Source organism: Heterodontus francisci, chromosome 24 (assembly GCF_036365525.1).
Source record: "Heterodontus francisci isolate sHetFra1 chromosome 24, sHetFra1.hap1, whole genome shotgun sequence".
NCBI classification, from domain to species: domain Eukaryota; kingdom Metazoa; phylum Chordata; class Chondrichthyes; order Heterodontiformes; family Heterodontidae; genus Heterodontus; species Heterodontus francisci.
Window position 1 is genome coordinate 20,659,683 of NC_090394.1, and position 16,668 is coordinate 20,676,350.

Below are 16,668 nucleotides of genomic sequence, written 5' to 3' on the forward strand. Positions count from 1 at the left end.
CATTGTATTTGACAGGGCCCTCGTCCGTGTCCGACCTATTTCCCACACTTCTGCCCTCACCCCTTCTCCTATCTCTCAGAAGCAAGAAGGAGTCCACTTATCCTCACTTTCCACCACACCAGCCTCCACATCCAAAGGATCATCCTCCTCCATTTCTGACACCTCCAGCATGATGCCACCACCAAACACATTTTCCCCTCCCCTGCTCCCCTGTCAGCATTCCAAAGGGACTGTTCCCTCTGCAAAACCCTGGTCCACTCCTCCATCACCCCCAAGGCCTCAACCCCTTCCCACGCCACCTTCCCATCCAATCACAGGAGGAGTAACACCTGCCCTTTTACCTCCTCTCTCCTCACCACCCAAGGCCCCAAACACTCCTTCCAGGTGAAGCAGCGATTTACTTGTACTTATTTCAATTTAATATACTGTATTTGTTGCTCATAATATGGTCTCCACTACACTGGGGAGACTAAACGCAGATTGGGTGACCGCTTTGCAGAACACCTCCGTTCAGTCCACAAGCATGACCCGAACTTCCAGTTGCTTTCCAATTTAATTCAGCACCCTACTCTCACGCCCACATTTCTGTCCTGGGCCTGCTGCAGTGTTCCAGTGAAGCTCAATGCAAGCTCGAAGAACAGCACCTCATCTTCCAATTAGTCACTTAACAGCATTCTGGACCCAACATTGAGTTCAGCAATTTCTGCCCATGATCCGATCTTAAACTTGTTTTTCATGTTTTTACTTTCAACAGAGCTGTTCATTATTCTGTCATTAACACTCTCTCTGGACAATTGCTTTGTCTTTTACTACAAATATTACTACTCCCTTTTCCTTTTGTTCCATTCCATCTTTGTTATTTAATTTCTCTGCCCTCCACCCGATCACAGACCTTCCCTTTTGTTCTTTCCCCCTCCCCTTCACTTGCTGAAAACCTATTACATTTCAATGCTTTGCCAGTTCTGATGAAATGCCATCGAACTGAAGCCTTGGGATGAATTTTACGCCGCCCCAGCGGGTTGGATGGTGGCGTGGGGGTGCGTAAAATTGAGCGGCAGGCTCCGGGAGGCCTTCCCGCCCCACTTTTGCCTCCGGACAAGTTTACGGCGTCCGGTGGGGGCTGGGAAATGGTCCACCCGCCTGAGGCCAATCAAGGCCCTTACTGGCCAGTTAATGGTCACTTAGGGGCGCTCGCCTGCCTCCACGGGCATTTTACCCATGGCAAGCAGGCATGCTAGGGATGTGAAAGGCCACCCAGCGATAGCTGCTGGCCTTTCTGTGCCCGGAGGGGGGGTGGGGGGTCTCATGTGTCATGGCAGTCGGGCACAGGGTGCCCGATTGAGGGCCGCCCCCAACTCCCAACACACCCCCGGGACCCAAGACGCTCCCCCCACCCTCCCAAACGACCAGTCCAGCCTCACCAGGGCATGACCGATCCCCCTGGTGAGGCATGCCCTTACTTACCTTCCCTTCTTGATCCATGGCATTGGCTGGGCTGCAGTCCCAGCTGTGGCCACTACTCCCAGTGGTGCTGCTGGTCTAAGCCCGGGTGGAAGTCCCGCTTCGGGACAATTAAAGCCCCAGGAGCCGTAAAATGTGGGACGGATCCCCGGGCTAGTCGGAAGCGGGTTCACCACCGACATTTACGTCGCAGTCTGGCTCCCTTCTGCTCACCGTAAAATTCCGGCCCTTAACTCTCCACAGATGCTGCCAGACCTGCTGAGTATTTCCAGCACTTTCTGTTGTTATTTCAGATTTCCAGCATCTACGGTGCGTGACTTGGAGGGGAACTTGCAGGTGGTGGGTGTTCCCATGCATCTGCTGCCCTTGTCCTTCTATGGGGAGGAGGTCGCATTTTGGAAGGTGCTGTTGAAGGAGGCTTGGCGAGTTGCCACAGTGCATCTTGTAGATGGTACACACTGCTGCCACTGTGTGTCGGTGGTGGAGGGAGTGAATATTTAAGGTGGTGGATCGGGTGCCGATCAAGCTTTGATCTGGATGGTATCGAGCTTCCTGAGCGTTTTTGGAGCCGCACTCATCCAGGCAAGTGGACAGTATTCCATCAGACTCCTGACTTGTGCCTTGTAGATAGTGGGCTGGCTTTGGGGAATCAGGAGGTGAGTTACTGGCACAGAATTCCGAGTCCCTGACCTGTTCTTGTAGCCATGGTATTTATGTGGCTGGTCCGGTTCAGTTCTTGGTTCATGGTGCCCCGCAGGATTTTGATAATGGGGGATTCAGTGATGGTAATGCCATTGAATGTCAAGTGGAGATGGTTAGGTTCTCTCTTGTTTGAGATGGTAATTGTCTGGTACTTGTGTGGTGAAAATGTTACTTGTCATTTATCAGCCCAAGCCTGAATGTTATCCAGGTCTTGCTGCAAATGGACACGGAAGCTTCAGTATCTGAAGAGTTGCAAATGGTACTGAATATTGTGCAATCATCAGCGAAGATCCCCACTTCTGACTTATGATGGATGGAAGGTCATTGATTAAGCAACTGAAGACGATGGACCTAGGACACTACCCAGATTAACTCCTGGAGCTGAGATGATTGGCTCCAACAACCACAACCATCTTTCTTTGTGCTCGGTATGTCTCCAACCAGTGAACACTTTTCTCCTTGATTGGGCATCACTGGCAAGGCCAGCATTTATTGCCCATCCCTAATTGCCCTTGAGAACATGGTGAGGAGCTGCCTTCTTGAACCCCTACTGTCCACATGGGGTAGGGACACCTACAGTGCTATCAGATAGGGAGTTCCAGGATGTTGACCTCGTGACAGTGAAGGAACGACGATATAGTTCCATGTCAAGATGGTGTGTAGCTTGGAGAGGAACTCGCAAATGATATTGTTCCCATGCATTTGCTGCCCTTGTCCTTCTAGGTGGTAGAGGTCATGGATTTGGAAGGTGCTGTCTAAGGAGCCTTGGTGCATTGCTGTAGTGCATCTTGTAGATGGTACACACTGCTGCCACTGTGCGTTGGTGGTGGAGGGAGTGAATGTTTGTAAACGGGGTGTCAATCAAGCGGGTTGCTTTGTCCTGGATGGTGTTGAGCTTCTTGAGTGGTGTTGGAACTGCACCCATCCAGGCAAGTGGAGAGTATTCCATCAAACTCCTGACTTACGCATTGCAGATGGTGGACAGGCTTTGGGGAGTCAGGAGGTGAGTTACTTGCTGCAGGATTCCTAGCCTCTGACCTGCTCTTGTAATCACAGTATTTATATGGCTATTCCAGTTCAGTTTCTGGTCAATGGTAACCCCCAGGATGTTTATAGTGGGGGATTCAGCAATCATAATGCTATGGAATGTCAAAGGGGGATGGTTAGATTCTCTCCTGTTGGAGATGGTCATTGCCTGGCTCCTGTGTGGCACAAATCTTACTTGCCGCTATTCTGCTCAAGCCTGGATATTGTCCACATCTTTCTGCATGTCTACACGGACTGTTTCAGTATCTGAGGCATCGCGAATTGTGCTGAACATTGTGCAATCATCAGCAAGCATCCCAACGTTTGATTGCCTTATGATTGAAGGAAGGTCATTGATGAAGAAGCTGAAGATGGTTGGACCAAGGACACTACCCTGAGGCAATCCTGCAGTGATGTTCTGAAACTGAGATGATTGACCTTTAACAACCACAACCATCTTCCTTTGTGCTAGGTATGACTCCAACCAGTGCAGTTTTCCCCCTGATTCCCATTGACTTCCCCAATTTTCAACTGGGCTCCTTGATGCTGTACTCGGTCAAATGCTGTCTTGAAGTCAAGGGCTCTCACCTCACGCCTTGAGTTCAGCTCTTTTGTCCATATTTGGACCAAGGATGTCATGAGGTCAGAAGCGGAGTGGCCCTGGTGGAACCCAAACTGAGCGTCACTGAGCAGGTTATTGCTGTTTCAGTGGTGAGTGATAGAACTGTCGACAACACTTTCCATCTCTTTGCTGATGATCAGGAGCAGACTGATGGAACTGTAATTGGTCAGATTGGCTTTGTCTTGCTTTTTGTGGATAGGACATAGCTGGGCAATTTTTCACATTGTCAGGTAGATGCCAGTGTCATAGCTATACTGGAACAGCTTGGCTAGGGGTGCAGATAATTCTGCAGCACAAGTCTTCAATACTACAGCTGGAATACTGTCAGGACCCATAACCTTTACAGTATCCAGTGCCTTCAGTCATTTCTTGATATCATGCAGAGTGAATCGGATTGGCTGAAGACTGGCACCTGTGATACTGGCGACCTCAGGAGGAGGCTGAGATGGATCATCCACTCGGCACTTATGGCTGAAGATGGTTGCGAATGCTTCAGCCTTGGCTTTTGCACTGATGTGCTGGGCTCCCCCATCATTGAGGATGGGGATATTTGTGGAGCCTCCTCCTCCAGTTAGATGTTTAATTGTCCACCACTATTCACGACTGGATGTGGCAGGACTGCCGAACTTAGATCTGATCCGTTGGTTGTGGGATTGCTTAGCTCTGTCTATTGCATGCTGCTTCCGCTGTTTGGCATGTATATAGTCCTCTGTTGTGGCTTCATTGGGTTGACACCTCATTTTTAGGCATGCCTGGTGCTGCTCCTGGCATGCTCTCCTGCAATCTTCACTGAATCAGGATTTTTCCCCTGGCTTGAAGGTGATGGTAGATTTGGGGAATATGCCAAGCCACGAGATTACAGAATGTGTTTGAATACAATTCTGCTGCTGTTGATGGTCCACAGTGCCTCATGGATGTCCAGTTTGGAGCTGTCAGATTTGTTCTGAATCTATCCTATGTGGTAGGCAGTGGCGTAGTGGTTACATCACTGGACTAATGACCCAGAGACCCAGGGTATTTCTCTAGGGACATGGGTTCGAATCCCATCACGGCAGAAGGTGGTATTTGAATTTAATTAAGAAATCTGGAATTAAAAGCTAGTCTAATGATGGCCATGAAACCATTGTCGATTGGTGTAAAAACCCATCTGGTTCACTATTGTCCTTCAGGGAAGGAAATCTGCTGTCCTTACCTGGTCTGGCCTACATGTGACTCCAGACCCACAGCAATGTGGTTAACTCTTACATGCCCTCTGAAATGGCCTAACAAGCCACTCAGTTGTACCTAACCACTACAAAGTCAATAAAAAGGAATGAAACTGGACGGAGCACCCGGCATCGACCTAGGCACTGGAAACGACAACAGCAAACCCAGCCCTGTCGACCCTGCAAAGTCCTCCTTACTAACATCTGGGGGCTTGTGCCAAAGTTGGGAGAGCTGTCCCACAGACTAGTCAAGCAACAGCCTGACATAGTCATACTCACAGAATCATACCTTACAGCCAATGTCCCAGACACTGCCATCACCATCCCCGGTATGTCCTGACCCACCAGCAGGACAGACCCACCAGATGTGGTAGCACAGTGGTATACAGTAGGGAGGGAGTTGCCCTGGGAGTCCTCAACATTGACTCGGGACCCCATGAAGTCTCATGGCATCAGGTCAAACATGGGCAAGGTTACCTCCTACTGATTACCATCTACTGCCTTCCCTCAGCTGATGGGTCAGTACTCCTCCATGTTGAACAGCACTTGGAGAAAGCACTGAGGGTGGCAAAGGCACAAAATGTACTCTGGGCGGAGGACTTCAATGTCCATCACCAAGAGTGGCTCGGTAGCACCACTACTGACCGAGCTGGCCAAGTCCTAAAGGACATAGCTGCTAGACTGAGTCTGCAGCAGGTGGTGAGGGAACCAACATGAGGGAAAAACATACTTGACCTCGTCCTCACCAATCTGCCTGCCGCTACTGCTTCTGTCCATGATAGTATTGGTAGGAGTGACCATCGCACAGTCCTTGTGGAGACGAAGTCCCGCCGTCACATTGAGGATACCGTCCATCATGTTGTGTGGCACCACCACCATGCTAAATGGGATAGATTTCGAACAGATCTAGCAATGCAAAACTGGGCATCCATGAGGCACTGTGGGCCATCAGCAGCAGCAGAATTGTACTCAACCACAATCTGTGACCTCATGGCCCGGCATATCCCCCACTCTACCATTACCATCAAGCCAGGAGACCAACCCTGGTTCAATGAAGAGTGCAGGTGGGCATGCCATTAGCAGCACCAGGCATACCTCAAAATGAGGTGTCAACCTGGTGAAGCTGCAACACAGGACTATCTGCATGCCAAAATGCGTAACCAGCATGCGATAGACAGAGCTAACCGATCCCATAACCAACGGATCAGATCTAAGCTCTGCAGTCCTGCCACATCCAGCCATGAATGGTGGTGGACAATTAAACAACGAACTGGAGGAGGTGGCTTCACAAATATCCCCATCCTCAATGATGGGGGAGCCCAGCACATCAGTGCGAAAGATAAGGCAGAAGCATTTGCAACAATCTTGAGCCAGAAGTGCCGAGTTGATGATCCATCTCAGCCTCCTCCTGAAGTCCCCAGCATCACAGATGCCAAACTTCAGCCAATTCGATTCACTCCGCGTGATATCAAGAAACGACTGAAGGCACTGGATACTGCAAAAGCAATGCGCCCTGACAATATTCCGGCAATAGTACTGAAGACCTGTGCTCCAGAACTTGCCGCGCCCCTAGCCAAGCTGTTCCAGTACAGCTACAATACTGGCATCTGCCCTGCATGTGGAAAATTGCCCAGGTATGTCCTGTACACAAAAAGCAGGACAAATCCAACCCGGCCAATTACCGCCCCATCAGCCTACTCTCAATCATCAGTAAAGTGATGGAAAGTGTCATCAACAGTGCCATCAAGCGGCACTTGCTTAGCAATAACCTGCTCAGCGACGCTCAGTTTGGGTTCCGCCAGGGCCACTCAGCTCCTGACCTCATTACAGCCTTGGTTCAAACATGCACAAAAGCGCTGAACTCAAGAGGTGAGGTGAGAGTGACTGCCCTTGACATCAAGGCAGCATGTGACCGAGTATGGCATCAAGGAGCCCTGGCAAAACTCAGGTCAATGGGAATCAGGGGGAAAACCCTCCGCTGGCTGGAGTCATACCTAGCGCAAAGGAAGATGGCTGTGGTTGTTGGAGGTCAATCATCTGAGCTCCAGGACATCACTGCAGGAGTTCCTCAGGGTAGTGTCCTAGGCCCAACCATCTTCAGCTGCTTCATCAATGACCTACCTTCAATCAGAAGGTCAGAAGTGGGGATGTTCGCTGATGATTGCACAAAGTTCAGCACCATTAGTGACTCCTCAAATACTGAAGCAGTCCGTGTAGAAATGCAGCAAGACCTGGACAATATCCAAGCTTGGGCTGATAAGTGGCAAGTAACATTCGCACCACACAAATGCCAGGCAATGACCATCTCCAACAAGAGAAATTTAACCATCTCCCCTTGACATTCGACGGCATTACCATCGCTGAATCCCCCACTATCAACATCCTAGGGGCCACCATTGACCAGAAACTGAACTGGAGTAGCCATATAAATACCATGGCTACGATAGCAGGTCAGAGGCTGGGAATCCTGAGGCGAGTAACTCACCTCCTGACTCCCCAAAGCCTGTCCACTATCTAGAAGGCATAAGTCAGGAGTGTGATGGAATCCTCTCCACTTGCCTGGATGGGTGCAGCTCAAATAACACTCAAGAAGCTCCACACCATCCAGGACAAAGCAGCCCACTTGATTGGCACCCCATCTACAAACATTCACTCCCTCCACCACCGACGCACAGTGGCAGCAGTGTGTACCATCTACAAGATGCACTGCAGCAATGCACCAAGGCTCCTTAGACAGTACCTTCCAAACCCGCGACCTCCACCAACTAGAAGGACAAGGGCAGCAAATGCATGGGAACACCACCACCTGCAAGTTCCCCTCCAAGTCACACACCATCCTGACTTGAAACTATATCGCCGTTCCTTCACTGTCGCTGGGTCAAAATCCTGGAATTCACTTCCTAACAGCACTGTGGGTGTACCTACCCTAAATGGACTGCAGTGGTTCAAGAAGGCAGCTCACCACCACCTTCTCAAGGGCAATTAGGGATGGGCAATAAATGCTGGCCTAGCCAGCGACGCCCACATCCCTGAATGAATAATTTAAAAAAAAATTTTAACATGCTGTGAGTGCCACAAAAAACTATGGAGGGTATCCTCAATGTGAAGGCAGGACTTCATTTGCACAAGAATGTTACGATGGTCACTTCTACCAATACTGTCATAGACAGTTGTATCTGCAACAGGTAGATTGGTGAGGACAAGGTCAAGTAGGTTTTTCCCTCTTGCTGGTTCCGTCACCACCTGCCGCAGGCCAAGTTTGGCAGATATGTCCTTCAGGACTCGGCCTGCTTGGTCAGCATTTCTGCTCATGAGCCACTCTTGGTGATGGACATTAAAGTCCCCCATTCAGAGTACATTCTGTGCCCTTGCCACACTCAGTGCTTCTTCCAGATGCTGTTCAACATGCAGGAGCTGATTCATCAGCTGATGGAGGGCAGTTGGTGGTAATCAGCAGGAGGTTTCCTTGTCCATGTTTGGCCTGATACAATGAGACTTCATGGGGTCCGAAATAAAAGTTGAGAACTCCCAGGTAAACTCCCTCTGGCAGGGCGGTCCTGCCGGTGGGACAAGACATGGCTAGGAATGGTGATGACAGTGTCTGGGACATTGGATGTAAGGTATGATTCCGTGAGTATGAATATGTCAGGCAGTTGCTTGACCAGTCTGTGCGAAAGCTCTCCCAATTTTGGCACAAGCCCCCAGATGTTAACAGGAGGACTTTGCAGTGTTGACTGGGTTGGGGTTGCCATTGTTGGTGCCTAGGTCGATTCTAGGTGTTCCCTCCAGTTTTATTCCTTTTCAACTTTTGCATAGTAGTTTTGTACAACTGAATGGCTTGCTCGGCCATTTCAGGGAGCAGTTAAGAGTCAACCACATTGTCTTGGGTCTGGAGTCACATGTCGGCCAGACCAGGTAAGGACAGCAGATTTCCTTCCCTAAAGGGCATTAGTGAACCAAATGGGTTTTTACAACAATCAATGATAGTTTCATGGCACCATTACTGGGACCCGCTTTCAATTCCACCTTTTAATTAGTTTAATGTATTTATTAATTAAATGTAAATGCCACCAATTGATGGTAGTTTCATGGTTAACATTGCTGACGAGCTTTCAATAATTAATTGAATTTATTATTTGAATTTAACTCCCATCAGCCTCTGCGGTGCCATGTCCCCAGTTATTAGCCGGTGTCTCTGGATTACTAGGCCCTCTGCAAACACTGCAAAATCCCTTGGCCTTGAGACCCCGGAGCTCTCCATCACAAGACTCTCAGTCGTACCTTATCTCCTTTGTCATGTCCCTATTGCAAGCATCATCAGTCACTCTTGATCTCACTGTTTGCTGCAATTGAGTGGCTTTGCCAGGCTAATTCAGAGGGCCGTTAAGAGTCAACCACAGTGTGAGACTGGAGTAACATATATACCAGACCAAGTAAGGATGTTAAGATTACTTCCCTCAAGTACATTAGTGAACCTGTTGGACTTTTACAACAACCCAACAACTTCATCGTCACTTTTACTGGTAATTGCTTTATTTTTTATCTCCCAGATTTTTTTAAAGTAAATTCAAATTCTCAAACTGCCACGGTGGGAATTGAATTCTGCATCATCTGCATTGTCTGCATTTAGTCCGGGCCTGTATCCTGCTAGCTACCTTGCCTTTTTAATATTAATGTTTGATAAAACATTACTATTTATTCCAATTGCCTTCTAATGAAGTTGTATGTTGAATATGAATTGGGATAACAGAGTAATACACTACCAATTGTTTATGGACCAGCAAAATATTACTGGTGTTGATCATAGCAAATTTTTATTGTGTTTTAGGTGGAATCAAAACGATAAGTTTCGTTGTAATTAGATTAGACTGTATTTTTTAAAAACCTGGTTAAATAATGCTACCAGCATTCTTGTAATGAACAGTATTTGTTAAACAAATTTTAAATAATTCTGAAATCTTTCTCCTCTTTTATTCCAGAGTCCACTTGTTTCGAGGTGATTCTTTGTAAATGAACATCCAGTAGAGGCCCAGTGGCAGAGTCAGAGCAGATATGCACTTACACAAAATGCAGATATCTCGGGTCTTCCAGATCTGCGGCATCATGGCCTCTGTGTTAATGATTCTACTGATCAGAGTTTATTGGGATAATGTGGGAACAGCCCATTTGTACTTGCACACCGCTATCTCAAAGATTCAGGCCACACATCTTCGTTCCATGACAAAGCTAAACCATGACCAGCTAAATTCCAAAAAGACAGTGGAAAAAAGAATGCCGAGTTCTGAAGCTGATATTCAGAATGATCTTGAATTAACGTATGTGGAAAACACAAATAGATACCAGGGAGAAGGGAAGTCCCATGAGATGGAACAAACCTTCAATGCAATATCTGTACCCAGCCTTGAGAAATTCCAAGGCTTTAACTTGGGAATCAATGCTACAAAAACTAAGAGTGAGTTAGAATGGATACAGAATGAAAGGAAACAGAAAATTAAAGATGTTTGCGCAGACTCCAGTATCATGTTCTCAGGGAAAAATAGGAGTTTTGAAGATATTCCAAATCATGAATTGGGCAATCTAATTGTGGATGACCGGCATGGGATTATTTACTGTTATGTTCCCAAAGTGGCCTGCACTAATTGGAAGCGGATCATGATAGTATTAAGTGCAAGTATTACAAAGCAAGGAACTCCATATCATGATCCACTTGAGATCCCCATTGGTGCTGTGCATTACCCCCCCAACCATTACACTTTAAACAATTTCAAGAAGCGCTATGGAGAATTCTCAAAACACGTCATGAATATCAAACTGAAAAGGTACACCAAATTTCTCTTTGTACGCGAACCTTTTGTGAGACTAATTTCAGCATTCCGCAACAAGTTTGAAACGAAGGATCAAGGGTTTTACCATGCCTATGCAAGGCGAATGCTCAAATTGTATGCTAATTATTCGGACCCACCACCATCTGTCAATGAGGCTTTCTCTGCAGGAATCAAGCCCACCTTTAGTAACTTCATTCAGTATTTGTTGGACCCTCGGACAGTGGAGAATGTGCGTTTTAATGAACATTGGCTGCAGATACATAGACTCTGTCACCCATGTCAAATAAATTATGACTTTATTGGAAAACTTGAAAGTTTGAATGAGGATTCCAGTTACCTACTTAAGTTGCTGAATGTGGAAAAGCTTGTTCAGTTTCCACCCGGTTTACCGAACCGGACAGATCGCAACTGGGAAGAGGACTGGTTTTCAAAAATTCCACTGGCTTGGAGGAAAAAGCTGTATGAACTTTACAAGCATGATTTTCTTGTCTTTGGTTATCCCAAACCGACAAATTTATTATTTGACTGATCTCAAAGATGCACAAAAAGCCTGAAAGAAAATGGATATTCAGTCAACGCCTCGTGTGCAACTCCTTGATAGACCCCATCTTGCCAAAACAAATGTTGGAAGTATAGTGACACAACATGGGAATTTCTTCCCCATCCCCATGTACTAATCTCAAACTGTAAAAATAATATTTTTATATTGGCGAGTAAAGGATTTTGAGCAGGTGACCTTGTCAATGGATGGACTTGATAACCTGCTGAAAGTCCAGCCTGATAACCCAGTTTCTGATTTTTATGTTCCAAATAGGTTAAACTGATAGGCAGTGGAGTGCAATCACTGGTATTTAACAATGAAATGTTCCTTACAATGACATAATTATGATATTTTGAACGATTGAATGTTGATAACTCCATAGCAATCAGTGAAAAATCGGAAGCAATTTTACTTGTGTTCTTTGAAGTTTAAACAAGAAGTGTATAGTATTGGTTATTGGAATCAGTCTCAGGCTTGATACTAGAAGAAAGGGTCTGGCTTTATCAATACCTGCTAACTGCTGTGATATTGATTTTAAGTATAATTTCCTGCTTCATATTTCCTGGCTTTAAAAGTCCAGACTTGGGATCACCTATTCAATTGATTTGCTTGCTTTTCTTTGTGCTCATTTCAATCTTGAAGATGTCCTGCATAATAGGTTTTGGCCCATCACCTGGGCTTCTCATTCTTTTTTTGAAACTAGTCTAGCCTAATACTGCACACGCCTTCTGATTTCTGTAATTCAATCTGGTATAACAACTTCAAAGTAATTTCCCTTGGGCAAGTTGAGTCAATGATGAAGAATTCTTACTTGAATTGAAATATCCCTCTGGGCAGACTGCTAGAGTGCAATATTGGGTTAATACTAAACATAACCCTACTACTATTACAGGCAAATTGTAACTTTAATTTCATTTTATTTCTACTAAGCATAAGGGCTACAATCAATGACGCTTGTCGCCATTATGCTTGGAAAAGTGTCAAAGCAAATCATGTGCCTTGTATTCCCCCACTGCAGCAAATATATTTTGCACATAGAACAAAGAACAAAGAACAGTACAGCACAGGAACAGGCCATTCGGCCCTCCAAGCCCGCACCGATCTTGATGCCTGCCTAAACTAACACCTTCTGCACTTCCGGGGCCCATATCCCTCTATTCCCTTCCTCTTCATGTATTTGTCAAGATGTCTCTTAAACGTCGCTATCGTATCTGCTTCCACCACCTCCCCTGGCAGCAAGTTCCAGGCACTCACCATCCTCTGTGTAAAAATCTTGCCTCGCACATCCCCTCTAAACTTTGCCCCTTGCACCTTAAACCTATGTCCCCTAGTAACTGACTCTTCCACCCTGAGAAAAAGCTTCTGACTATCCACTCTGTCCATGCCGCTCATAACTTTGTAAACCTCTATCATGTCGCCCCTCCCCCTCTGTCGTTCCAGTGAAAACAATCCGAGTTTGTCCAACCTCTCCTCATAGCTAATGCCCTCCAGACCAGGCAACATCCTGGTAAACCTCTTCTGTACCCTCTCCAAAGCCTCCACGTCCTTCTGGTAGTGTGGCGACCAGAATTGCATGCAATATATTCTAAGTGTGGCCTAACCAAGGTTCTGTACAGCTGCAACATGACTTGCCAATTTTTGTACTCTATGCCCCGACCGATGATGGCAAGCATGCCGTATGCCTTTTTGACTACCTTATCCACCTGCGTTGCCACTTTCAGTGACCTGTGGACCTGTATGCCCAGATCTCTCTGCCTGTCAATACTCCTAAGGGTTCTGCCATTTACTGTATATCTCCCACCTGCATTAGACTTTCCAAAATGCATTACCTCACATTTGTCCGGATTAAACTCCATCTGCCATTTCTCCGCCCAAGTCTCCAACCGATCTATATCCTGCTGTATCCTTTGACAATCCTCATCATTATCCGCAACTCCACCAACCTTTGTGTCGTCCGCAAACTTACTAATCAGACCAGCTACATTTTCCTCCAAATCATTTATATATACTACAAACAGCAAAGGTCCCAGCAGTGATCCCTGCGGAACACCACTAGTCACATCCCTCCATTCAGAAAAACACCCATCCACTGTTACCCTCTGTCTTCTGTGACTGAGCCAGTTCTGTATCCATCTTGCCAGCTCACCTCTGATCCCGTGTGACTTCACCTTTTGCAACAGTCTGCCATGCGGGACCTTGTCAAAGGCTTTACTAAAGTCCATATGGACAACATCCACCACCCTTCCCTCATCAATCATCTTCGTCACTTCCTCAAAAAACTCAATCAAATTAGTGAGACACGACCTCCCCTTCACAAAACCATGCTGTCTCTCGCTAATAAGTTTGTTTGTTTCCAAATGGGAGTAAATCCTGTCCCGAATAATCCTCTCTAATAGTTTCCCTACCACTGACGTAAGGCTCACCGGCCAATAATTTCCTGGATTATCCTTACCACCCTTCTTAAACATAATTGAGCAAGTGTCAAATTTCAGTTAGTAAGTTGAGCTATTGACCCTAGTCAATAAAGCCACATAGAAATGTGTCAAAATATTGATTAACAGTAAATATTATACAAATATATATTTTATACATTATGAGATAAAGCAATATATTTTGTTTTGAGAATTACAGAAGTGTCTTTTTTATTAATTCAGGGGATTTTTGCAAACTTTGTTTTTATAGCCAGAGTTTATAGATAAAGGAAAAACTAAATAATTGCCTTTTGTCTAAAATATCCTCTTACTTTAATAGATGTTATAAACAAGAATAACTTTAACCTCATTGAAATCTGATATTTTGGATCTCTGTTCCTCTCCCATTAACTACATAATGACTGCTTTAATTTTAATGGGGATTGACTGGCCCTTTGGAGCAGACAGAAATGTTCATCTGTGGAAAAGATTTTGCTGGTCTTGAAGCACCAGCTGCCATTAAATCAGTGGAGCTCTTCCAGAATGCACACATTAAAATTCAGGCTTCTGCAACACTCCTTATTTGGGTTCACTGCCAAAAGGCAGGTTCTCTAAGCAAAACTCCATCTGCTATGATCTGAAACTTCATATGCATGCAGTATATTATACAGTGTTTTACAGTACTAATAACTATAATTTTTTGACCATATTAAGGGAAGACTTGTGTCCCAAAGTACCTCACAGTCAATGAAACGTAATCATTGCTGTTTTTCTGGGCAAAAACACACTACAATGTCTCACAAACCGCAATGCGGTGAATGAATGACCAGTTTATCTGTTTACCTGAACCGATGAATGTCTAACCCAAAGAATGGCACCTCTGGCAATGTCGCATTCCCTCAGTTTAGATTCTATGTTCAATTCCTGGGCTGGGGTATGAGCCCCTCACTTTCTGACAAAACCGAGAAGGCTAAAACTGAGCCAAGCTTACACTTAAAGTATTGAAGACCAACATGGGTTTTTCACCACACTCCTCTGTACCCTGACAGGCAGAAACCTCACTTGTCTGCACATATAATTAAAACTAATAGCCCGATCTATCCACAAGTGACAGAATTACACTTATGAGTAGAAAACTACAGCAAGATACATTACACATAAAACAACCAATTGAATTAGTGCTCAAGGATTTAAATATATTTTCCAGAGTGCATTTCTCATAAAGTCTGATGATTTGCAAGACTTTCAAGGGAGTGGCGCAGACTTTTTCTTCGACTTTTTGAAGTGATATTTGTACATTGATGAGGTGATGGCCCTACCGATTCCAGAGTCTGAATGTCAATTGCATTAATTATAATAGCAAAAAATCTAGTTTCTGAACTTGTGTACTGAGGTAAGGATGACAAGTACTGTGGTGCCTTTATACAAAAAGAAGCCTTTCATGTCACTGATGTTAATAACAGCTTTCCTTTCTACCCAAGGTAGTAAATCTGATTATAATGTCAGGCAAGCACCCCACCTGCCAAGACTGAGGCTCACATTATTTCGCCACATGAACATTACAACTTACAAATTGCAAATTCGGTTTCCTCCCACCGCCAGAGACTTGCAGGTGATAGGTAAATTGGCCATTGTAAATTGCCCCTAGTGTAGGTAGGTGGTAGGGAATATGGGATTACTGTAGGGTTAGTATAAATGGGTGGGTTCTTGGTCGGCACAGACTCGGTGGGCCGAAGGGCCTGCTTCAGTACTGTATCTCTAAATAAATAAATAAATTCCTGACTGGAAAGACATTTGCATAGTACCAGGCAATGTGGAAACATTGGGAGCCAGTCCCTGCCTCCCCCCACAATACACAGAAAGCGACTGGTCAAACCAGTCAGTCACATGACCACCTGCTGGCCAGCTGGGGGAGTGTTAAACTGGAAAAACAGATTTTGAACTCAGAACGCCATGTACTCATGGACTGAGAACATCTCCTGTCCTGTCTGCCTGCCTTCATCTCTTCCCACGGAACTGAACCTTGTAAAAACACATGAAACTCAAAGAAATGTTTCCTCCGTGAACAAGGTTTTTATGAGGACTGCTGGGCCCCAGTGAAACGCAAGGCCATATCTTCAATCAAGGACTACAACCAGCTGGACAAACAGTAACAAGATATTGCCTCAAACTGTTTTACTTAACTTTTCTTCTGCCTTTTTCTGTACCTATCGGCATGTTTATATTGCCTGTGTATGCTAGCCTGGGCGCATCGTATATCTGTAGGTGTCAACCGTATTAGCATTTAAATTTAAGCTTTAATAAATTTCATCTTTCTGCTTTAAAATAAAGAAAGCCTGTTGAGCTTATTTCTTTGCCTGGTAATTGGAAAGCAGTGAGAGGACAAAAGGGGAGCTCAAAACACTGTGTGTTTAAAATTAAACCCTGTTACAATAAGACCAGGTGCAGATAATAAGAGACCCCGAGACACATTCCTCACCTAGTCATAACAATAAATTTGTATTCTTTGACATCAGTCAGCAAAAAAAGCCAACCCACTGTTTGATTGGAATCTACAAATAAACTATCCATTCATTGTTTTTTAAAGGACCAATAATTTCATTATGTTGAATTATGGGATTAAGGCTTAGTATGCAACCAGAGTCTACAAATTTTGCATGTGTTTAACATTGCAAAGAAAGAAGAGTGTTTCTGATGTAATTGACTCACACTGGAAATTTGTTTAGGTCAAATGGTTCACTATGGAAGTATGAGTGCTGCCACAGTGACGAGCTCACAGGACACCGTACTGGTGTGTACTGTGTCTTTAATGAAACTGACTGTAATGGCTGACTGCAGTCAGACTGCCTCATGGTAGCGGTCACAGGACTACGGC

At 45.4% G+C, this 16,668-nt stretch overlaps 1 protein-coding gene across 1 annotated transcript; it reads left to right on the forward strand.

The window, feature by feature from the left end:
- The first annotated feature begins 10,068 nt into the window (after positions 1 to 10,068).
- Positions 10,069 to 11,370, forward strand: LOC137383646 (carbohydrate sulfotransferase 12-like). Its single transcript, XM_068056801.1, has one exon. The coding sequence runs from the start codon at positions 10,069 to 10,071 to the stop codon at positions 11,368 to 11,370; it is 1,302 nt and encodes a 433-aa protein (XP_067912902.1).
- The last annotated feature ends 5,298 nt before the right edge of the window (positions 11,371 to 16,668 follow it).